Source organism: Phodopus roborovskii, unplaced genomic scaffold (assembly GCF_943737965.1).
Source record: "Phodopus roborovskii unplaced genomic scaffold, PHOROB, whole genome shotgun sequence".
Taxonomy (NCBI): domain Eukaryota; kingdom Metazoa; phylum Chordata; class Mammalia; order Rodentia; family Cricetidae; genus Phodopus; species Phodopus roborovskii.
Window position 1 is genome coordinate 11602004 of NW_026125391.1, and position 25508 is coordinate 11627511.

General features: G+C 42.2%; 1 protein-coding gene across 1 annotated transcript in view; it reads left to right on the forward strand.

Moving 5' to 3' along the window:
- The window catches only part of Bzw2 (basic leucine zipper and W2 domains 2), a 53035-nt gene extending 43443 nt beyond the window's left edge, over positions 1–9592 (forward strand). The window contains exons 9-12 of the mRNA XM_051175090.1: positions 1472–1618; positions 2687–2825; positions 8454–8576; positions 9143–9592. Of these exons, the coding sequence (XP_051031047.1) occupies positions 1472–1618; positions 2687–2825; positions 8454–8576; positions 9143–9171 (438 nt within the window). The 3' untranslated portion in view covers positions 9172–9592. The remainder of the gene's footprint in view (positions 1–1471; positions 1619–2686; positions 2826–8453; positions 8577–9142) is intronic.
- The last annotated feature ends 15916 nt before the right edge of the window (positions 9593–25508 follow it).

A 25508-nucleotide genomic window follows, 5' to 3' on the forward strand; every position in this document is an offset into this window, starting at 1 on the left:
TATGGGTTAGATGGTGGTAACTGCTTATGCATCTGGAAAGATTCTTGAGGCTTAGAAACACTCCTTTTATATGATATGATAAACTCAGACTTAAGCTGGGGAGTGCTCCCCTCCTCCTTACTCTCAAATCCCTGCATTGCAGCTTCTGTGATCTAAGCTTCTCCTGGCTCCTTAACCCGTTGCAAGCTGGGGAAGCTCACATTGGTAACTGTCCACCAGGTGGAGGTGTTAGAACAAATACTTGCGCATCCATGGCCTCAATTACACTCAGCAGTTGTATCCAGCCGTACTTAGACTAGAGTTCTGTGTGACTTTCCATGGGGGCCTACACGGAAAACCATAGTGCCAATTTTAGATACAGGCCTGCCCCCTGCTCTTACTCATACTGGGAACTGCAGGCAGCTCTGAGCCTGGGATGGTCCAGCCACTTCTTGAGAACTACTCAACCCTCTGTTGTTATCTTCTCACACAAAAGGAAAGGGAAAGTGTATTCCTAGTTGGGGACCAGCATACCCAAGATACTGACTGTGTAGCTTTTAATCACTGCTAAGACTTAACCTGTAATTGTTATTGTATCTCAGTAAGAAAAAGGGATAGCATTTGAGTATGAATGAAACACATTGTTAGGTGAACCTGCATTCCAGATGTCAGAACTGAGAATAAGTTTTAATATTTAATGCCTAATTTGAAAGAGGTGATAACCTGCTGAGTATTGCTGGATTAACATGAATCAAAGAAAGAAAATAGCAGGATTTGGAGTGTGGCTGGCTTGGTAGAATGTTTGCTTGACATGCATAGCTTAGGGCCAACACCTCATAACCCAGCTGTGGTGGCCTGTCTCAGCACTTGGGGGGTAAAGGGAGGAAGAACAGAAGTTCAAGGTCATCCTCACCTATGTAGCAAGTTTCCCAATCTGGAAAGACAGAACACAGGATGGGGGGGGGGAGTTACCTTGTACTTCACACTTAACAGTTTCTTTACCAATTGAATTTTCACTGAGATGGAGCACGGAAATCATCTCAAAAGACGGAATTAGAGAATATCTTGTAGGGAATGGATTTGTGCAAGTCCAAGGCATTATCAAGAAGTTTCATTTTGAGAAATAGAGATTAAAAATTCACAGACCTGTTGCATTATTCAAACTCAAAGGAAGTTAGGACTCATGTGCCTTACTCTACTGAAGCCCCGGGGCTCATCCCTATACTTAGGATCTAGAAAACAAAGTCTTTCTCTTAGTCCATGCCACCCAGCATGGACTAGAACTGAGTTAATGAGGTAAAAATAGATCTTGTAGTTTTCTTTCATTTCCTCATTTGAGGGTATGTATCAGGAATGGAGAAGCTGAGCACAGCATTTCCCACCCTGCCCCAAACCTTTTATTGATCAAGCCAGTGAGAGAAATAACCCTAGCTTCTGAGCGTTAGTTTAGTCTGCTGTTGTTGCTTGCTGACTCTCTTTCCATGAAATGTAGGTGGTGCTTTATGTCAAAGAGGAAATGAAAAGGAATGAGCTCCCAGAAACAGCCGTGATCGGGCTTCTCTGGACCTGTATCATGAATGCTGTTGAGTGGAACAAGAAGGAGGAACTCGTTGCAGAGCAGGCTCTTAAGCACCTAAAGGTAATGATTGGGTCTTAAGTCAGAACCAGTTCTGGTGGGTTCACTGTCCCTCCTGAGGGTTTGAGCGGGAGAGCTGGCTATGGTGCCACATCCCTAAAACCCCAAAACTCAGAAGGTGGATGCAGGAAGATCCATCCAGTCTAGGCTACAAGAGACCCTGTCACAAACAATGAGAAACAAAAGAACAAGTAGATGCCAACTGCATTTCCTTCTGAACCAAAGTAAATATGTCCTGTCACATTTTTTCCTTTCTAATCTGCCACTGCCTAGAGTGTTTCAAATATGAGAACATGAAACATCTCAAAGTGGATTCTCACTTAAAAAAAAAAAAAAAAAAAAAAAGATCAGAAATATGCAGAGTCACTCTTAGGGTCGAACATTAAAGAGAAATATGAGCTAATTATTGACTAGGTTTCATATGAAAAAAATACCCAAATCTTTTATTTAAATAAACAATGAGACTTTAGAATTAGAGAAGTAGATTGATTATGTCAGTGGTATATTTTTAGGTATAGATCAGCGTAGCCTGCCTTTGCATTAAGGTGAGTGGGAACCGTAGATCTTTCGTGTAGAGTTCAATTAATAAGTCAAGCTCAGAATGGCCATACAGTGTTTGTGAGGTAAGAAGAGGAAACGATCTGTCCCAGCCACAATGACAGAGAAGTCTCCAGGAATGGAAATAAGTAGGTCTCAGAGAAAGCAATGGCTATCCATCACTAACAAAAAACCAAAGATATTGGGGATGTGGAGAAAACAGAAAGTGACGCTTTGGGTGGCTTGTGGTGCCCGGGACTGCAGGAAGGAACGTGGCATCCTAACTGCAGACGTGGCTGCACCATAGCCCTGAGGATGTGATTCCACTGCCACAATGCCCAATGTACACCGTGGGGTTGGAGTTGTCTGCAATATATATGGTCTTATTTGGTCTCTTTTGTGGGTACGGTGAAAATGACCCAGTGAGATCACTGGTATACAGTTCGATCTGATTGAACATAACAACCCTGAAATGAAACTCCAAGGTGCTGTTAGATTCCAATAGTCACACCTTTCCCCTCTGCTCTATTCTAGCAATACGCTCCCCTGCTGGCTGTGTTCAGTTCCCAAGGCCAGTCAGAGCTTGTTCTCCTGCAGAAGGTTCAGGAATACTGCTATGACAACATCCACTTCATGAAAGCCTTCCAGAAGATCGTGGTTCTCTTTTATAAAGGTAATGTCGTGTTTCATCACTGTGCCTCTATGCTTGGCGTGAGCTCTGAGAGCAGAGTTGGGTTAAGGCAGAGAGCGCAAGCCTGTCCTTAGGGAGGAACAGCAGAGATGCTAACTGCTGAACATTTGCGGGCTGGTCACATCACTGAAAGAGAGAAGGCATGTACTCAGTGTGCTCTGCATCAGGACCTCTTGCTAAAGATTCTAACTGCTGGTCATTTGGGGGTTGGCCACCTCACAGAAAGAGAAGGCACGTACTTGGTGTGCACTGTATCAGGACCCTTGCTAGTTGAGCATCTGAACAGTTCTTACTGGTCAAAGATGCCACAAGACTGGGCATGAACTGGTTGTTTCTTGGCTATAGTGAACCAATGTAATTATATAAGATAATTGAGTCTGCTTCTGAATTACAACAATATTAGCTCTAATAACAGTGATTATCAAAATGCTATATATATTCAATGTTCAGACCCATTTTGGTGCCATAAGGCTGACTTGAAAATTACTGGAATAATTAGCCTTTCACTTGACATTTTAGTTATTTGGCCCAGCCATTCTCCTGTCTTTCCAAGGCAAGGCTATTTTTAAGTATTCACATTTACTGTCTTTTCATTGTATTTATAAGGTTTAGGTTGCCATGACAACGAGCACTAAAAATGAATGTTAAATGCTCTAACTGATCTCAGTCTCCATACCTACAACACACAAAAGTGATCCTAGATGATGCAGTTTTAATAAGGAGAAGGGGCAATTGGGAGATCCATTTTGAACATTACAAAAGGCTCTTTAGAAGTTATTACATACATAAGTAGCATAATATCATAAATATAAAGTAATATAAGCTAAACATTTATTTTCCCCTTTGTATTCTTAAAATCACCTGCTGTTTTTCTTAGTTTTTCCTAGCACGTATCAATTGAACGTGTGATGTCTTTTGATCGTCTTCACACATACCCCATTATCCACTCCTGTGTCCCCCACACCCTGATCTCTTTTATCTCAATGAGGCCCCTTCATTTTCATGACTTTTTTCTTTGATAAGCAAGTGAGTTTACTTAGGGTTATGTAAACATGTATCTCTCACCCCTTTCCTCCAAAGTTGTCTGCTTAGAATAATAACTTTAGACTTTTTTGTTATCAATTTTTTTACATGGTTAATTAATGGGTATTTTCTAAATGCTTAGTGGTATTTCACTGTGCGTTTTAATTTTAATCCAGATTCCTAAAACAAATATGTCTTACAGTGTCTGGGCGGGGGTGATGATATTTTACATTTGCAGAGCATGTTTGTTGGTTAGTTGTATGCAAACTTGATAGCAGTTAGAATCACTTGGAAAAGGGAACATCAGTTGACATAATGACCCCACTAGTGTGGCCTTGTAGACAAGCATCTGGGGCATTTTCTTAATATCACTGATTGATGTGGGAAGATCCAGCTCACTTGGGTGGTGCCACCCCTAGGCTGGTGGTCCAGCATGCCATGAGGAAGCAGGCAGAATAAGCATTAAGGAGCAAGCCAGTAAGCAGCATGTGACCACCAGGTTCCTGCCCTGACTTTCTTGCATGATAGGCTACAAGCTGTAAACTAAAATAACCCTTTCTTCCCTTTGGTAGGGGTTGTAGCCCATCAATAGAAACCCTTAGACAGTTAAATATTTCACAGTAGTTATCATGCCAGAAAGATGGTCTAATAGGTAGAGGTGCCAGAAGTGACAACTGGAGTTAGATCCCTGGGACCCACATGGTACAAGGAGAGAACAAGCCAACTCTCTCAACCTGTCCTCTGACCTCTACATGTGACTCACTGTAGTGTGCATACAACAAGTAAATTAACTAGATATGAATCAGTAAATTCTTTTTAATTTAAAAAAAATATGATAACTGCTACATCTCATTTGACATTATCATCTATTATTAGTTCTTTTTTGGATGTGGTCCAAAGACAGTAGTATCTTAAAATCACCAAATAATTGTCCTATTTAAAACCCAACCGAAAGGGCTAGAGATGGTTGAGCAGTTAAGGGCACTGGTTGCTCTTCCACAGGACCCAGCATGGTTATTAACAAATGTCTGTAACTGCAGTTCCCTGAGAGCCATCACCCTTTTCTGGGTTATTCCAGAGCTGCATGCAAATGGCACCCAGCTGTACCTGCAGACAGGACACCAATGCACATAAATAAAACGTGCTGTGTTTGTTCCCATAAGGACTTAGATGTTCTTGTCTTGTGGCAGGAAAGCCTAGATGATCAGTGAGTTTAAAGTCTTTTTTTCCCAGTTCTGTGTCGGACTCACATGGAGGACTTGCTCAAATGCAGACTGAGGTGTTAGATGAGTCAGCACTTGGTGCATACCGCTGAGGAACTAAATTCGGTTCCCAGGACCTCATACACTCACAGCTGCTTCACCTCCAGAGGTTCTCCCAGTGTCCCTGGTGTCTGGGAACTTTCTGTTAAGACCAGGCTAGCTTAGAATTCATAGACCGCCCCTGACTCTGCCTCCCGAGCTGAGATGAGGGTGCCTTCCACCATGCCTGGCTGAATTTTCTTATTTATAATAGAAACCTCATAGGTTAAATTCTGATCCTTATACAAATATTTCTAAAACAGTTTCTTATTCCAGTTTTTTAGGGGGAAAAAAAAGCGAACACCATTCTTGGGAGATACTCCCAGGATTCTCAGGGGAAATTATTTTTTGACTTGTGTCCCTATTTGACACTACCGATGCATAATTCTGAATTTTTTAAGTTTCCAATGGCATAGTTTTAGACTTAACTCTATAAATAACATTTTGTAAAACTAAATAGTTCTCAGCCTCTTTATTCTGTCCCTGTGTTTGTCTACTATCTGTGTGATGAGTGTGTGCTATATGGCTACTCTAGTTCACTGCTGGAAATTGCATAGACAGAGGAGGTCCTGACTTTCTAAATTGCAAGAAGGAAGGGGAATATATCATCTAGCCTGAGGGAACACATTATGCTTGTAATTTTAACAAACCCCTCTCCCACTTTTCCTTAGTAAGATAAAAATGTCCCGCCCTTTCTTCATTCCTCAGGAGTTGAGTCCTTTTTAAACCTAAGCCTGGTGTCTCTTGCTTAGAATCCCAGCTATACAAGGTGACTCAGGCAGGAGGAGGCAGGGCCAGCCTGAGTTACAGAGTAAAACCTTCTCTCAGAAAAATACTTACCATGTAGATCAGGCTGGCCTTGAGCTCACAGAGATCCATCTGCCCCTGCTTCAGGAGTGCTGGGATTAAAGGCTTATACATGGGGTTCTTAACTTCTCAGAACCCTCCATTGTACCATTATGTGATTTTAGCAGATAATATATTTGATATGGCTTTGCCAGTCTTTTGATTTCAATTCCATCGCATTTCAGTATGTGCATGGCTCCGTTTGTCCTCTGTGGGGTGATAAAACACTTGCATGAATGATGCCTTCAGAAGGCCTCTAAGCAGTGTCTGGACAGCAGGTGAAATCAGCTGTCTGGTTCATTGTGTGCAATCCCCATTCATTAATGTGAGGAAAAATGTAGTTTCCATTTATATTTTTGTCAATTACCGGTATTTGTTGTGTCTTATAACCAACCCATTTTTCAAACAATAGTAGTTGAGGAGAGAGAGACAAAAACTGCATATGACTGGACATATATACTGAAAATTCTTGCATTCCTAAGGGGTGAGTGATCAAAAGAGTTTGAAAAAAATAGTGAAATCTAAATCAAAAGTGTCTTAAACACAATCTCCCAGTTCCAAGGGATCTTAAAACCCAATTAGCATTCTTGAAAAATCGCTGCAAAGCTGTCTTGAATAGTAACAAGTCTCCTCCTGGTGCTATAACCACCTTCTGTTGCCCTTTACAAGAAATGGGCTTGGGATGGTAGGGGTTATGGGATGCGTCAAAAAGGCTGGGGGATAAGAATAATTCTGTAGGGCTGGGACTATTGTGTACCAGGGTATCCTGCACTTAGAAATGAGTAAATCCAGACATCTTTCCTTTGTAAAATGATGTATTAAATGATTTTTTTAAGTGTAAAACAAAAACAAAAAAAACCCTGTTTTCTAAACTGCCCACATCCAGCTATTTATTTTATATGTCTGGCTCTTTTGTCTGTGTCTCAGTGGGAGCCAGAAGAGGCCATTCTCTTCTGGGCCTGGAGTTGCAGATGACCGTTAACTGCCACATGGGTCTTGAGAATTGAACCTGGGTCCTCTGGAAGATCATCCAGGGCTTCTAACCACTGATCTCTCCAGTGAGCCCAATCTAAAAACCAGTTTGTTTGTTTGTTTTTAAGGAAAGTAAAACTAAATGCTTTTGTTATAAAAATGGTACGAATATTTTAAATTAATGTTGTATTAAATAATTATTGTGGTATCTAGCAGTCAAAATTATGTTTAATTACAAATGTGTTGTTAGAATGATACTTCATTGTTACATCTATTTATCAGTACATATAATGGAATAAACTCTTTCCAGCAGACACAATCCCGAAAGACAACTGGTTAGGACACTGGAAGAATATGTAGGTTGTTATTTTTATATTTCCCTGTCCTTAAGTGTCAGTTCATGATAATTAATGATAACTTAATGGTGTGCCATTTATACTTTTAGATAATAGATACCTAACACTTTCTCTTACTGTGGTACAGGGGAAATACTGCACTGTGGCATAGGCTATTATACTATTGCACAGTAATGATTTAATGACGGTGTGTGGTGTAGAAGGTTGGGTTATCTGTTGACCCTGCCCCTGAAGCTCATTTATCTACTTGTTGGCATCATCATTGCTTGCTACCTTGATCTTTTTCTAGTTGCCATTTCTCCTTGACAAACAGAAAAATGAACTCTCATTTAGAACAAGTAGCCATTTTGTTGTTCCTTGTTTTATGAGACCAGGTCCTGTGTGGGCTAACTAGTTTAGCATTCAGTGCCATTCCTGATTCTTCAGCTTCCAGCTCCTAGGCTCACATGTGTGTGCCTCATAGCTGAAGTTGTACCTTAATCGCGGTGTGATACAACTTGTCAGGACATGGGTTTCTAAATGCTGGAATTGCTGATTCGTTTTTGCTCATCCCAATACTGACCTGTGTGGCTTGCACTGTATCCTGACCGATGTGGTACAATCACTGTCTTTGACAGAACATTTACTAAGCCGATTGTAAGGGTATGACTCTGTGCTGCTTAGAAATGAACATGGAGGGAGAGAGGGGGACCCTAACGGAGGCAAGAAGAGGCAGTTGCTTGTCCTCTATCACATTCTACCCCGAACTAGAGGCTCAAGTTTTCTCCTTGGCTCTGTGAGATTCGAGAAGCTGCAGAAATTTTTCTGTCTCCCCACACAGACCCTTGGAGCTCAGGTGATAAGTCATAGCACTCCTCCTCCTACACACACACACACACACACACACACACACTCACTCACACACACACACACACACACACACCCTTGGGGTTATAGGCATATTCTGGACCCTGATCCATGCTGGGATCTGAATTCTTGTGCTCGTGATTGTACAGTAAATGCTCATACCTCCTCAGCCACCTCTCCAGAACCGCCCCCACACCCATAGATTTTTTTTTTTTTTAAACATGATTTTCCTGTTGTAACTTGGCAACCTTGCTTTCCAACTGCAGCCGACGTTCTGAGCGAAGAGGCAATACTGAAGTGGTATAAAGAAGCACATGCCGCCAAAGGCAAAAGTGTCTTTCTTGACCAGATGAAGAAATTTGTGGAGTGGCTACAAAACGCAGAAGAAGGTAACTGCATTTAACAACCCTGGTGGGCACTGTACAAATACTTGATCCCTTTATTTCAGGTCATCTCCCCCTCCCATTTCTTAAAATTCTTAATGTGTTTTCTTATACAACCATTTTATTTTGCCTATATCTAAAAGCGAGGTCCTAAAATTTTCTTAAAGAGATATGAAAAAGGAACTCAGATTAATGCACTTGGTGGAAGAAGATGAGGATGACATGGTGTGGCTCGGCCACACATGGTGCAATTTTCAGCACCTTCAGGGGGTGAGCCCGTGTTGGAGACAACACAGAGTGAAAGCCTATCTTAGAGTTGAAGGTTAAACTCCTCAATGATGTGTGTGGACTTGTTGCATCATCAGAAGTTCACTGGGAAACAAAGGTTCTGCAGGGTTTTGATCTCCAGTATAACTTTTGCCTCTTTGATACATGGTAAAAAAAAAAAAAAAAAAAAAAAAAAAAAAAACCCTGGCTGACCACAGCATTGGACTGCTCATACAAGCTCATTTCTAAACTCATTTTAAGGGAATCTGATAAAATACCTGATTTTTCTTTTTCTTTTCTTTTAGAGTCCGAATCAGAAGGTGAAGAAAACTAAATGTCTCAAGCACACTGCCTAACGCCACACTTTTCAGTTGGGAATGCTGAAGCAGTTGGGGAGGGGAACTTGGCTTCTGTTTTGTATGGAGGATACAAATGATAGGCGAGGCCTCCCTGCTCAGAGGGGAAGGGGTTTTCATTTCTGTTTTGTTTAAAGGGAGCCCTGAGGCATCAGCTACTACACTTGGGACTCTACCTCTCACTGTATGCTAATTAAAGCCATTCAACAAGGGGTCAGGTAAGAAGCCTGAAGCTTAACCCTCAGCAGACCCCTTTTTTAGCTGTATTTTCAGGTACTGTGTGAGCGCCCCCCACTGGTGTCTATCACAGGGCCACTTCAATAGTTGTGTTTCTTCTGCTCGTGTATGTGATTTGACAAACCAGTTTTTTAAATAAATGGCTTTTTAAAAATCCTTGCATATATTCTCAGAGCTCTTTTTACTTATTTGGGGGGGGGGTCTTGGTTAGTGTTTCTGTTGCTGTGAAGAGACACCATGACCACAGCTACTCTTAAAACATTTCATTGGGGCTGGCTTACATTACAGTTCAAAGGTTTAGTCCACTATCGTCACAGTGGAAAACATGGTAGCTTGTAGGAAGGCATGGTGCTGGAGAGGTAGCTGAGAGCTCTGCATCTGGACCTGAAGGCAGCAGGAAGAGAGTGCCACGATGGGGATGGCTTGAGCATCTGAGACCCCCCCCCCAAAGCCTCGAACCTCCTAATAGTGCCAACTCCCTATGGAGGCCATTTTCTTTCAAACCACCACTGGGTGTGTGAAAGCAGGCCTGGCTGTGGAGATCAAAGAACTTCAGTTCTCTTCTACCACTAGGGTCCAACTCAGGCTTCCGGTTTGGAACCTGGCAAGCACTTTTACCTGCCTAGCCATTTCATAGGCTCCCTAGAGTTTTTATTTCTTTATGTTACTTCTTAACACAGGTGTCATGATCTTTCCCTGTCCAAACTTTAAATGGTTACATTTCTTATCTATAAAAAGTACTGAGTCTGGACATGGTCATTCAAACCTATAAACCCAGCATTTCAGGGGCTACGCCAGGAGGGTTGCTGCAAGACTCAGACAAATTTGGCAGGGGCGAGGGGAACTCTACTTTCTTTTGGTATCTTCATAGTGAAATGGGAATTCACCCCAATGTGTATGTGTTAACTACCAGTAACATCTCAAAAGTTACTAACAGCTGTTAAATATGTAGATACATAGTTCCATGCCACTTGTGTTTTCCTTGTGCACATGTTAAAGGGTCTGTTTTCATTCATGTATTCAGGTAATTTTATTCTCTGAGAAGCCTGTTCTCAATGGTAACAATGTAATAAATCTGACCATTTCGGAAACTTTGTAGCTTGTACTCTTAAACAGGAGATGCTTTTGCCATCAGGGCAATAGAAAGGTTCAAGAAGTCAAAAGTATTACATAGTTGAAACAAAAGGAGGGTGCATGGCTAAATAATACTGCCCAAGGACAGGATGAGAAAAAATTATACCTGTTGGGTCAAGGCAGTGTATTCACTGCTGTTTCAGTCAGGTCCTCTAGAGGAAGAGAACCAAGGGGATGGAAATATAGAGGAATAGCACAATAGTAAGTTTTTTTTTTTAAATAGTAACCATGGCCAAATGACACCTGAGATGTTGAGAAGCCGGGTTGTCAACAGTTGGGATAGGCTCAGAATAACTGTCTCACTGAGGGTGACCGGGTGCCTCTGTGCTTCCGGTGCTGGATTCCAGAATTCCTGGGGAAAAAACGCTGCTCTGTGAGCAGCAATGATGGCACAAATCACCTTTGCAGCCTTTGTAAATCTGCGCTCCTACCAGAAGGTGTCGCCACAATTGCGGCAGGGCTTCCCACATCAATCTGGACTGTTCTTCAAAGCAAGGCTTCCTTCTCAGGTTATTCTGATTTGTATCAGGTTGACATTAAAGCCAGCCACAATAACTGCCTTGGAAGTGAGGATTACTCCTCTAAAGTGTGACGTTCCTTGGTTTTCTATGTGTATGCTGTTTCACCTGCTTGTATGCTTATGTATCACACATGGCGGTGCCGGCAGAGGGCAGATTCAGGTTCCTGCAGCTGGAACCATGGACATTTGTGAGCCACCATGTGGGTATTTGATCTAAACCCCAATCAGAGGAGCCAGTGATCCTAACTGATAAGTCATTTCTCCATTCCATTCCTGTGATATTCTTTATTTGTTACATGGTTGGTGTGTGTGTGTGTGTGTGTGTGTGTGTGTGTGTGTGTGCGCGCGCGCATGCTTGTCATGCTCATATAGAGGTTAGAGGTCAGTGTGGCAGCAGTCAGTGCTCTCCTTTCACAGATGCCCATCACAGACTTGATGGCAGGTATGTCATGGAGCCATCTTGTCCTAGAATCTGTTATTTTTAGAGGATGGTCCTTTGCGGGGGGGAGGGGGGGGGAGGCAGAAAGAAAGTACCTGATATCTCCCAGACCACCAGAGTTCTCCATTATCTACCTTACCCCTCATGTACATGAGAATGGTGTGAAATTAAACGCTAGTCACATCATGGAGCCTGTATTAGTGGGTTTGTTTTTCAAGACAGTTTCTCTGTGTAACAGTCCTGACTGTTCTGTTACTCACTTTGTAAACCAGGCTGGCCTCAAACTCACAGAGATCCACTTGCCTCTGCCTCCTGATCGCTGGGACTAAAGGTGTGGGACACCACTGCCCAGTTGCTCTGTTATAGTTGAAAATATATATATATATTTAATTTCAAAACAATGTAGTGGCACATGCTAATCTCAGCACTCAATAGAATTGTCAGTTTGAGGCCAGCCTGGGCTACATGGAAAGGAAAGGTAACCAAAATAACAACAACAACAAAAATTTGGCCAACTAAGTTGGCAAATATTTATTGCTAGTTAGAATATACAGGAGACATGCTTCATAAACAGTAAATTACACCTGCTTCTCTGGAACATGGATTTTAGAAAGCATTTTGAATATATCAAAGATAAAATGGCACACATTACATTCAATTGTTTGAATGTTTAATGCTGACTTTCATACATTTAATATTAAACACTTCACATTTAATGTTATATCAACTTTTAAGGAAGTTTTCCCTTCACTTTAGAGGAACATGAGCAAGAAGTTGAAGGCTACTCACTGAATGGCAGCATATGTGACTCTTTCTAAAGTAGCCAAACAAAAAATGGGCAGTTAACGGAGGGCTGGTGACTAATGACCAAGGCAGTAGTAGATGGTAGATGCCCCACCTGTCCCACCTCACATCTATGCTTCTTTTGTTTTTTATACCAAGAATAACTTTCTACACTTCAAGCGAAAGTTTAAAAAATAATCCGTAGCTCTTTTGGTCTGAGATATTGCTTACAGTGAATAAGGCCCTGCCATTGAAACTAAATAAATAAAATAAGAACATGCAGCACTTCTAATTGAGAAACTCATGGAAATTTTCTAGCCTATAACAAACCTGGAAAGTACTTAACATGTTCCCAAAGCTGATGGTTATTTCAAGGTAAGTAAGTATAGAGGCACATACTCTAACCAAAACAAAAAACAAAAAACTTAAAACTTAATGAAGCCTTTAATTAAAGCCCATATTCCTTTGAAAGCTTCTGGAGGATTCTGTCATATAGGGTCATACATAGCTTACAATGGGCCTCTGCTCACTATGTAGCTGAGTGCGATGTTGAGCTTCCATTTGTCCTGCCTCACCTCCCAAATGCTGTGATTACAATCATGTGCCCACACACGGGACTTGGGTGCTGGAGATTAAATTTAGGGCTTCATGTATGCTAGGGAAATTCTTTATCAGTTGAGCTCCATCCAGCCTTCCTTTTAAAGTAGAATTGAGCAAATTCTATACATGGTTAACTTAGCATAATAAATTATCCTAATACTTACCAGCTTTAATTATACATGTATGGCTTGACCATTTCTTTAGTTCTTAAACAGGACTTGTCTTTGCCCCAGCCTAGCCTAAGAATTCTATGGCTACAGTCAAGCATTTGGCTGGAGGCCGCAGGAGCTACTTCCAAGCTGACTCACTCTTTCAGATTCCTTGGCTCCCTCTCTTTTGCAGTCTCCACTTCAGCCACCTGGAAGCCCTCACAGCATAAACCGGCTTCCCCGCAGCTGTGCGTGACTATAGGGGGAACCCAAGAAAGAAGCCAGTCTTTAATAACCTGGTACCAGAAATAACAGCATCAGTTCTCTGCTCCCCAAGGCCCAGCCTATGAGATGTAAAACCCTGCACAATACACTGGTGTGAATGCCAGGATGGAGGGCTAAGGTAAAGAGACTGGCTACCACAGTAAAATAGACAAAAGCAACTCTTAGACATTAAAATCATTCCTAATGTTCAAGTAATAAAAACTCAGTTGTAGAACAGTGGCCTAGCTATATGTATGTAAATGTGTAATATCTATAAATATAGATATATAAGATGATAAAAGCCAAGAAAAGAAAAAAATGCAGAGAAAGCTTTATAGTCTTTGCAATGTTTCCATGCTGAATAAACACCATATTTATATGGAATCTCTGGGGTTCAGTAGACTGGTACAAAAGCAGACATAAAGCTTCTGAAAATTAAAGCGGTAACTCAATGAACATACACAATGAAGCATTCGAGGTTGGATGGGCTGACAGCTCACTGGTTAAAAGCACTTGCTTTTTGTAAGGATTCAGGCATTCTGCGGGCAGGTGCAAAGGTTTCTTTAAGAGGCAGACTCGGCCCACCTCTCTCTTTCCCATTGTTCCTCTGAAGGGGCAGACAGGACTTTTCCTGTCTCTACCTTTCTCCCTCTGTCTCCCCCTCTCTCTTTTTCCCTTCTTTCCTCCCTCCCTCTTCCCTTTCTCCATTCCTTTAGCTCCCCCACAATAAAACTTTCCGTATAAGCTAGGTTTGCAAGTCTCTGTTCCCCACCCACCTACCCACCGTCCCTCACCTGCCACTGTGTCTCACCCACCATGGAACCTGCCCCATGGTGCCAGCACCTGCTACATTCACCTTGCTTCATATTCTTAACACTCTTACAGAGGACATGAAGCAGCTCACAGATTATTACTTCTTTATGCTTATTTGAATTTTTTCTAGAAAACAGCAATCTTCATACTGTAAAAGTTAATATGTCTATTGTGGAATACATTGGGAAAAATTGGGGGAGAAATTTGTTCTTCTATTTTTATACATACTGTTGTTTTGCTTATTGTTGCTGTGATTGTTTGAGGCAGGCTCTCGCTACATACACAGTCCTGTCTACCCTGAAACTTGCTATATCAACTGTTCTAGCCTTGAACTCAGAGACCTGTTAGAACACAGCCCAAGAATGGAGGAGTGTGAGAAGTTGTGCTTGTGAGCGAACTTAAAGAAAGCATGGCATGAGTCCTCAGTGTCCGCCAAACACAGACTTGCTCTTAGACTGTGCTTTCATTCATGCTCCTCCCAGGTGTGGCGGATAGCAGTGGGTTTACTTCAGCTGTTATTATGCATACGCCTCTATGGAAAAATGTGTTTTTGCCACATGCTGCTCATCCTTGTGACTGTACACTTTACTCAGGTGACCTTTTCTTAACCCTTGAATATAAATTGTCTGATGTGCTGAATAAAGTTAGCTATTGCATGAGACTTTAGTCCAGTGGTTCTCAACCTATCTTAATGCAACAATCCTTTAATACAGTTCCTCAATGTTGTGCTGATCTGATATAAAATTAAGTGAGCATAATTGATCTATCAGCCATAATGGGCAATTCTTTCTACATGAATTCATGAATCGGGAATGCTGTTGTTTTGCCAGTGCTAGGAAATGAACCCATAGACTCCTAACTCTGGGCAGGTGCTCTACCATTGAGCATTGAGCTACATGGTAGGATCTCACCCAAACTCCCCCCTCCTTTCTTTTTTTGTCTGTTTGGTTTTTTTGTTTTTCAAGACAAGCTTTCTCTGTATCTTTGGAGCCTGTCCTGGAACTCAGTCTGTAGAATAGTCTGGCCTCCCAAATGCTGGGATTAAAGGCATGAACCAACACTACTCAGTGCTCCATTCCCTTCCACTTGCATTTTGTCTTACATTTATTTAATTATGGGGGCGGGAGCACATGAGTCCTACATTCTGTGTGGAGGTCACAGGACAACGTCTGGGAGTAGGGTCTCTTCATTCACCATGTTGGCCCATGCGATCAACTCAGGCCATCGGGTTTGGTAACAAGAGCTCTGGCATGATGAACCATCTCATTGGTTCATATGTATATTTTGAGACAGCATTTCTCTTAGTTGCTTGGGCTGACTTCAAGCTTTCAATCCTCCAGCCTCAGCCTCCCATATCCCACTGAGATTATTGTTTTTTACTAGTAATTAGGCAGTCAGCTGGTTTTCAGTGATAATTTTGGAGCATACTAGTCATTAAGCAAGCAAAACCACCAGGCATAGTGGCTCCTGCCTATATTCTTGACACTCAGATAGCCAAGGCAGGAAGGATCAGCAGCATGAACTACATGGTGAATTCCTGACAGACAGGTCTCCAGGAGACTGTCTCAGGAGAGGGGAGGGGAGGGGAGAAAAGAAAGGAAGGTGGGGGAAGAGAGAAGAGAAGGGGAAGGAAAGGATGAGAGATGTTCCCTTTTCTGCAAGGGCATTAATGTTTTATATGGATTGAATATGGGCAGGACAGACTACAAATGAAAGAAGGCACAGCTCACTGATGCTTCCGTTGTTTGCGTTTCTTCTGACATTTGCTGCTTGTGAGTGATGCAGCAGAGGAACCTGGATTTGCCTGCCTTGAGCTAAAAGACAGCCCTCTAATTAGTAGTTTAGCTAATTAGTAAGTCACTTAACACTTGGTATTTACTTTTCCTGATTGTAAAATAAGGGCCTAGAGACAATTCATTCTTTTTTTTTTTTCCCCATGCCCCCTTAACCCCTCTCCCTGTCCCATTCCCCACTCACTCCACAGGGAGGGTGATGCCTTCCAGGAGAGAAATCTGTCAAGTCATTTGGAGTAGGGACTAGGCCCTCCCTCCTGTCTCTAGATTAAAGGAGTATCCCTCATGGGGAATGTGTTCCAAAAGTCCTTTCATGCACCAGGGATACATCCTGGTTCCACTGTCATAGGTCCCTTAGTCTGCCCAGGCCTTTTAACTGAGACCCATGTTTAGGGGGTCTGAGTCGGTCCAATGCTGGTTGCCCAGCTATCAGTCTGGGGGTCCATGAGCTCCCCCTTGTTCAGGTCAGCTGTCTCTGTGGGTTTCTGTAGTCTGTAGTTTGCTCATCACTCCTCCCTTTCTGCAACTAGTTCCAGGAGTTTGACTCAGTGTTTAGCTGTGGGTGTCTGCTTCTGTTTCCATCAGCTACTAGATGAGGGATCTATGATGGCATATAAGTTAGTTATCGATCTCATTTAAGGTAGCCTCTCCACTATTGCTCAGATTGTTAATTGGGGGTCATCCTTGTAGAGCTCTAGACATTTCTCTAGTGTCAGTTTTCTCTTCAAACCTATAATGGCTCCCTCTATTGTGGTATCTCTTTTCTTGGCTCTCGTCTATTTGTCCCCTGACTCAGTCTTCCTGGTCCCACATGTTCTCCTCTCCTCCCCTTCTCTTTCTTCTAACTCCCTCTCCACTCACTGCCTACACTCCCCAGCCCCCGGCTCCCAATATACTCAGGAGGTCTTGTCCCTTTCCCCTTCTGTTGGGGAACTTATATGACTCTCTTAGGTGGTGTGAATTTTAGGCTGGTGATCCTTTGCTCAATGTCTAAAACCCATATATGAGTGAGTACATACCATGTTCCTCTTTTTGTGACTGAGTCACCACACTCAGGATGGTTTCTTCAAGTTCCATCCATTTGCCTGCAAATTTCAAGATTCCATTGGTTTTTTTTTGTTTGTTTGTTTGTTTGTTTGTTTTTCGTTTGTTTGTTTGTTTTTTTGATTTTTTGAGACAGGATTTCTCTGTGGCTTTGGAGGCTATCCTGGAACTTGCTCTTGTAGACCATGCTGGCCTCCAACTCACAGAGACCCACCTGCCTCTGCCTCCTGAGTGCTGGGATTAAAGGTGTGTGCCACCCCCCCCCCCATTGAGAAGATCCATTCTTAAACAGCCTAGAAAGCAGTGTGCATTGCTGCCCCTCAGGCCTCATCTGGAGCCACCTGGGGGCCTGGGAGTCTGACTCAGTCTGCATAGGCAGGCCTTGGGTTTGCTTCCTTTAACACATCCTGAGGTACTGCTGGATTCTCTGCTTAGTGTGCTGAACGGTCTCCAAGACCTCCTGAAGCCCTTATGGCTTCAGCCAAGGAGATCAGGGATGAGGTTGTAAGACACACACATACAGAGAGAGAGGGAGAGACAGACAGAGACAGGGAGAGAGAAAGGGGGGAGTCACATAACTCAGGCTGTCTTTAAACTCATTATCCCTCAGCTGCTGCCTCCACAGTGCTGGCATTCTGGTACTCCAGCCTGTGCCACCAGACCTGATTTCCACTCTGCATTTTTGATTGCCATATAACATAGTTTGGCAGGAAGTTGGTGTTCAGTACATGTCTGAATGACTAGATGAGCAGAAGTGAATGAAAAATTCCTTCCTGAAGGTTGAAGCTGGGTTTATCCTAACACGTTCCTGTACCTGCTTGAAAACACTGGAACTACAGCCAGACAGCTGCCTAGTGGTCCCCACTGAAGGAGGCAGTGGGCGAAGCATTCCTGTCTGCATTTAAACATGTTACAATGTTTCCATTGTGTATTTGTAATATAATCTCAACACTCTTTTATGTTATGGGCTTCCACCTGATCCTGTACCAGGCAACACCTTTGTCATCGACTGAGGTCCTCAGTTTACCTCCTATACCCTAGAGCAGGTAGAACCCATCACTGGCTTGCTCACTAGCTCTCCAACTTTGGCCTGTCAGGTACAGATGGCTGGCAATAGACCATGGTTTCTGATATAGAAACCCCTGTCTTAGGATTCTCCTTGCTAACAGCTTCCCAAATAATGCTACTGTGTCTGGTCTAGTGACAATACACTGAGAACCTTTGGGGTAGCTGTTTCCTAAAATTTTACTGAAAAACCACAATGAAGCAACCCTGTCTCCCAAGAATGAGATCCTGATTTGAACAGCTCAAAGCCTATATTGCTGCTGGCAAGATGGCTCCTGGTAAAAGCACTTACCACTCCAGGCTGATAAATTCATCACCATGATAGAAGAGAACCAACTCTCAATAGTTGATCTCTGACCTCCACACTCAAGTTATTGAAACACACACACAGGATAATAGAATACAATAAATTTTAATTGCTTTAAAGAATACTTCTATAGTTTCTAATTTAGCTTTTCTAAACTCCAGATCCTCACCCATTTGCCAGCATTCTCTCTCCCTTTAGCAAAGAAACTGCAGCTTTGCTGATGATAGGCCCCAGATGATAGGCAGCATCAGAAACACCTAGAAGCTAGTTGAAAGCTGCAGCCTGCCAGCATCCACTCCAGACACCTTAACCTGTTACAGGCCCTCCTTGATTCTGAGTCAGGGTTGTCTCAGATGTCAAACCATCTTTGACACACCCCTAAAGAGACATAAGAGCAGTGGACAATCAGAGCAGAGATAGGCTCAGGCATTGGAGCAAGGTAAGGGCCTGGGGAGATGGCATATTTTACTTTCTGAAAGGCTGATTAAAAACCAAGGACAGAGTGAAGGAGAAAGCTGGGGAAAAACAAGAAATGTCTCTGGGGACAAGGTGACCTGGCATCTTTTAGCAGCTCTTACCTGACGTCAGATGGTAGACGTCACTGTCCTGCAGCCGTGTGACTCAGCCTGAGCTGTACAAATAGCTGCTATGAACTCGTCCTCAAGTGTATGGGGACACCTTCCACAGCCGATTTTTCTCAACTTTTTAATTCTTATTCCACAAGAAGATAATATATTCAGGGTTCTTCTTTTTCCCCTTCTGCCCAGTAGACTCAACCATACCTCACAACAGCAGGTTCTTAAAATGCAATGACTCTTTGATGAATATTTACACTGTATTGAAAAGAAAGTTCTAGATAACAACAGAGAGGAACATGAGTGAAGGGTAGATGGTTTTTATATGCGTATTCAAATAGGAGCTGAGGTGGGGGAGCATAGTCTACATGGGTTACAAAAGATCAAAACCTTCTGCAAGGGTGTGGAGGGGGGGGAGTAACGCCAGCTCAGTTGGTTAAGTGCCACCCTTACAAGCGTGAGGACTTGAGATCTGATCCCAGCACTCACATCAAAAAAACAGGTGTGGCAGCATACACAGTGACCCCAGCATAGGAGTCATGTAGACAGGTAGATGCCCTGGGCCATCCAGTCTAGGCAACACAGCTAGCTACAAGGCTAGTGAGAGTCTGCCTCAAAAAGTAAGGCAGAAATACATCCAACACCAACCTCTAGACTCCACATGCATAAACACATGTACACACATGTGTGCATACACACCTCCACACAAAGTCAGTGCAGCACAATGCTCAGCATGAAGAAATAGGAATAAGTAAAAATTTGAGCCAGTGAGAGGGCCCAGTGGGCACTTGCCACACATGTCAGATGGCCGGATTCAGTCACCAGAGCCCACATAAAGGTGGAAAGAGATAACTTACACATATGTTCCATGGCATGTGTGCAAATACGCAGTGAGAGTAAATAAGGATTTTGTTTTATTTTGTTTTGTTTTTTGAGACAGGGTTTCTCTCTGTAGCTTTGGAGACTGTTCTGGAACTCACTCTGAAGACCAGGCTGGCCTCAAACTCACAGAGATCAGCTGCCTCTGCCTCCCAAGTGCTGGGATTAAAGGCATGTGCCGTCACCGCCCGGCTAGAATGTTTTTAATTTATTTTTTACATTCCAATCCCAGTTCCCCCTCCCTCATTCTCCTCCCCCCCTCCTCCATCCCACTGACTCTTCAGAGAGGGTAATGCCTCCACTAGGATGTCAACTAAGTCTACGCCATCACCTTGTTGAGGCAGGACCAAGGCATGCTCTCCCTCCCGTGCCTAGGCTGAGCAAGGTATCTGTCCATACAGAACGGGTTCTACAAAATCAGTTTGTGCTTTATAGTTAGATCTTGGTCTCACTGTCAGTGGCTTTATATACTGCCAAAGCCACACCATTGTCACTTGTATTCAGGGGTCCTAGTTCAATTCTATGTCAGTTCCCTGGTTGACAGTGTGGAGTCAATGATCTCTTACTAGCTCTGGTCAGCTGATTCTGTGGGTTTCCCTATCATGGTTCATATTATCACTCCTCCCTCACTTTGATTGTACTCCAGGAGGTCTGCCCAATGGTTAGTTATAGATCTCTGCATCTGCTTCCATCTGTTTCTTGAAAAGGGATCTAGCTTCTCTGGGATTGTGGATTGTAGGCTGATTATACTTTGCTTTCTGTCTGGTATTCACTTTCAGTGAGTAGATACTATATTTGTTTTTCTGGATCTGGGTTATCTCATTCACAATGGATTTTTCAAGTTCTGTCCATTTGCTTACAAAATTAAAGATGTCATTGTTTCTTACCACTGAGTAGTACTCCATTGTGTAAATATACCACATTTTCTTTATCCATTCTTTGGATATCTTGGAGATCGGCCCTCTGTCAGATGTGGAGTTGGTAAAGATCTTTTCCCATTCTGTAGGTTGCTGTTTGCTTTGTTGACCTTTGCTTTCCAGAAGCTTCTCAGTTTCAGGAGGTCCCATTTATTAATTGTTGCTCTCAGTGTCTGTGCTACTGGTGTTATGTTCAGGAAGCTGTCTCCTATACCAATTCATTCAAGGGTGGCTCCCACTTTCTCTTCTATCTGACTCAGTGTGGCTGGATTTGTGTTGAAGTCTTTAATCCATTTGGACTTGAGTTTTTGTGACAATAGATATGGATCTATTTGCATTCTTCTACATGTCAACATTCAATTATATCAGCACCATTTATTGAAGATGCTTTTTTTCCATTTTATATTTTTAGCTTCTTTGTCAAAAATTAGGTGTTCATAGGTATATGGTTAATATCAGGGTCTTCAATATCATTTCTTTGGTCGACCTGTCTGTTTTTATGCCAATAACAAGCTGTTTTCATTACTACCGGGATGGTGATACCTCCAGATTTTCCTTTATTGTACAGGATCATTTTGGATATCTTGGTTTTTGTTTTGTTTTTTTCATGTGAAATTTAGTATTGTTCTTTTGAGGTCTGTGAAGAATTGTGCTGGGATTTTGATGGGGATTGCACTGAATCTATAGATTTCTTTTGGTAGTATTGCCATTTTTACTATATTAATCCTACATATGAGCACAAGAGATCTTTCCATTTTCTGATATCCTCTTCACTTTCATTATTCAAAGACTTAAAAGTTGTTGTCATACAGATCTTTTGCTTGTTTGGTTAGAGTTACTCCAAGATGGGAGGGACGGAGGGAAGGGAAATTGCAATCAGGATCTATTGAAAACAAAAAGAAAACAACAATAATAACCCAAAGACTTAATTCCCTCCCTTGTGTTAGAAAACAGTCTCTGAACATAATGATAATAGATTCCAAAGTAAACCTACTCCAGAATTTGTTACAGTTCTGCACTGTGGTTGCTTTAGACATGAAGTAATATTCCAGTCTGGAAATAATGCTACAACTAGAGAATAATTATAACAGGGACAAATTTGTAACTAATGAGGGCATATAGTAGATGCCAGTGAAAATTATATGCATTCAGGAAAATTACAGGGAACTCGTGTGGGAATATGAAACCTAAGAAAAGTAGGCAGCCTTTAGCTGTGTGAGCTCGCCAAACTTCAGTGACAAGCCTGCTTACAGAGTCACTGCGAGCCCAGTGCCACCTCCTACTGCTATGCAAGGGTCTGCAATAGTCAAAGCAGATTCTCCTACCAGCATCGTGGTTTTGTCCCAGGGGTGAGTATTCCTTCCCTTGAACATATTCTGACAATGGAACAATACAGAGGAAAGGACAACATCGAGCATGAGCAGTTAAAGGGACATCAAGAAAGTTTGGTATTGACACGATGAAGCGCTGGCTCTGGGGACCCCCTGCTTCAGTCTGTATCTCAAGCAACAGACTTAGAGCACCACATGAAAGCTTCGAAAAACCAGTGGTCCAGTGTCTAATAAACACAGCATGATTTAGATAACTCGATTTCTGTTTCTGTTTTTAAAAATTCAGGAAATTAACCTGCATTGTCCAACCTGTGGTCTAATAGTGTCTATCCAAACATGTTTTCCTCCTCTTGACAAACATTTGTGAAAGTAAATTAAAGAGAGCTGGGCCATTGCAGTGGCTCTGCTGGTAAAGTCCCTAGCCGTGCAAGCCTGGTGACCTGAGTTCAACCCCAGAGCCCATGTCAAAAAAATGCACTGCCCACCTCAATGAGGTGGGAAACAAGAACCCATTCCTGAAAGCTGTCCTCTAACACATGCTCACGCTCAAAACATAAATAAACATTTTAAAGGAGGTAGGCATAATGGAGTAAACCTTTAATCCCAGCACCCACTGGGAAGAAGTGGGCAGATCTCTGTGAGTTCCAGACCAGCCTGGTCAGCAGAGCAAATCTTTGGGACTTGAGATATTAATTAAAATTTTAGCAATTAAGAGCACTGTTGTTGCTTCTTCTGGGGACCTGGGTCTGATCCCAGCATATACATGTAACCAAGGTACTTCATACTTGTGGTGTACAGATATACATGCAAGCAAAACATGTGTGCCCCCCCACACACACATAAAGTAAAAATCTTTTCAAAAATTTTAAAGGAAATCTTAAGGCTCAGGGATAAGGCATAAACACACTTGCCACTTTTCAGTCCTCAGAAACCAGATGAAAGCCAGTGCTCAGAGAGCAGGATAGAAGGCGGAGACAGTGAAATCCCAGAAGCCCCCAGGCCAGCCAGTCCCACATCCACAGCAATAAACAGTAAGAGACCCTGTCTTCAAGAAAAACAGGATCTGACAGTGGGAGTTATCCTCTGGCTTCCATGATTGCCATGGAAGGTGTGTCCAAATTCACAAGCAGGAACATGGACACACACACACACACCAAAAACAAACATTTTAAAAGGGAGACTTCAGGCCTGAAATATAGAGAATTTTTCCTAGCATGTGCAAGGAGTTAGATCTACAAGACTGAAATAATAATAACAAATGTGGTGGTGGTGGTCAGCAATAATAATAATAATGATAATAATAATAATAAATATAGTTAATTAAATAAAAGGAAAAACATCAGGTCTTCAAGAATGTTCAAGCAAACAAAATGAGACAAATTTAACTTTTGCCAAGTACCTGTATTTTAAAAAGCATAAATAACTACAGTCATATAACTCAGGACTATCTAATCAAATCAGCTGTATAACTGTCACCAGCCCAGTATTATTTTGCTTTATCTCTGTCTGTGACATTCCTATGTTGGAGCAACTGATCTGTTTCTGGTTTGGAGTCCTCTAATACATAAATCATTGTTTGTTCAAATGAACTCTAATAAATTAACCTTTATTTGCCTCACTCTATATTTTAAACACACCGAGAAAGAGTTTTTAAATTAAAAATATTTTAAAGATTTTTTTTTCCTTGAAATTCCCTGGAATCGGTGAGTATTGTACACATAAATCCCAGCATTACAGGGCTGAGGCAGGAGGATCACCACAAACTCAAGGCCAGCCTTGGCTACATTTAGACCTTATCTCAAAAAATATCAGGAGCTAGAGAGATGGCTAAGTGGTTGAGACAGCTTATAGGAAACATGACCTGAGTTCAGATGCCTACACGCAAGTCACAGGCTAGGTATGCTCTCATACACACCCAAAAGCCCAGGACTGTGTAGGTTAGAAACAACAGAATCAGAGAGGCTTGCTGCCAAAAATCAAACTCCAGTGCTGCTTTGGGTCAAAGGAAGAAAGTCCACAATACACATGAAGACTGACCTTTGGTTAAAAGAAAAAAGCTCACATGTACATACAACAGCTTTCTTCATTCACAGCAAATGAAGGCAAAGGAATTTTAAATTATGGGTGCTTGAATTCAGCTTGGGTTAAGTTAAAGCTAAAATCTCATTAGACAAAGGATTCTAAAGGAAAACTGAAAGTGCTGAAACATTTGGCTCTGAGCAGGCAGCTTATGGGTTAGGCAATCCTAGGGAGGCATGAGGAAAAGATAAGGAGGAAGACTTAATTCCCCATTGTCCTGAACTCCAGTGTCTCAGCCTGTTGACTGGGAGAGAGGGAGACCACCCCCCCAACCCCCCACCCCCACCCCCCACGACATTTAAATTTTGTAATCTTCACATATGTATTAGCACTGGGTTCTAATAGCTATGTTTCGGGTATTGCTGCCCTTAAGATCATTCAGTTTACAAGAACCAATATTTGTTTTAGGGAGCTGTATTTGTTTACTTACAGCAAGGATGATGTTTGCCCAAGAGGTTGAAGTCCCTCATCAGTCTTGTGATCTGTGACTTCATTGATCCTGTCATAACTGACTCAGCCAATTGTAGATAAAAGCTTAAGTCATTCAAGGCAAGAGTGACCTGTAGGCTTCTTCTTTGTAAAGTGTTGATTACACGTTCAACACATACATAAAACTGCTCATAAGCACAGGCTTGTTTGGTGTGGTCTCACTCTTCTAGCAACTCTCTCAGTGGATGGATTGAAGTCTTGCTTGTGGCTGCTATCTAGTTGTTCTGGTACCTTCTCCTAATCCCACACCAACACCTCTGTAAATTCAAATTAAAAACACCAAGACAATATCTTACTTTGTAACTCAGGCTGCCCCCCAACTCAGTCCAGCTGTCTTACCCTGAAGGTACCAGAGTCAAAGGTGAGCACCCCCTTCAGTGAATTCTCTTCTTTCTGTATTAAAATCCTCATAGTCATGAAAATAATATTTCCTAATCTTTCAAAATCACAAATTCTGTATTTTGGGAGCAACTATTGACTCCCCTCCCTTTGTTGCTAAAAGTCATGTTTCTGTGACAATGAAAGTGCATTTCAGTACATACATTTTTTTTTTTTTTATTGTTTTCATTTGTTTTATTGAGGCATGGTTGTCTTGGCTAGCCTGGAATTCTCTAAGTAGATCAAGCTGGTCTTGAACTCACAGAGACCTACCTCCTTCTACTTCCTAAGTACTGGGGTTAAAGGCATGTGCTACTACTCCCAGCCAACAAACACACTTTTTGAAAAAGTATTTATTTGTGTGTGTGAGTGCTCACATCTGTGTGTGTGGAGGGTGTCTCTTTACAGGCTGGAATAGGGCATAAGTCCCTTGGAGTTGGAGTTTTATAGGTATTTGTGGGCCATCTAACATGGTTGCTGGGATTCAAATATAACCCTTGTGGTTGGCTAGCATGTACT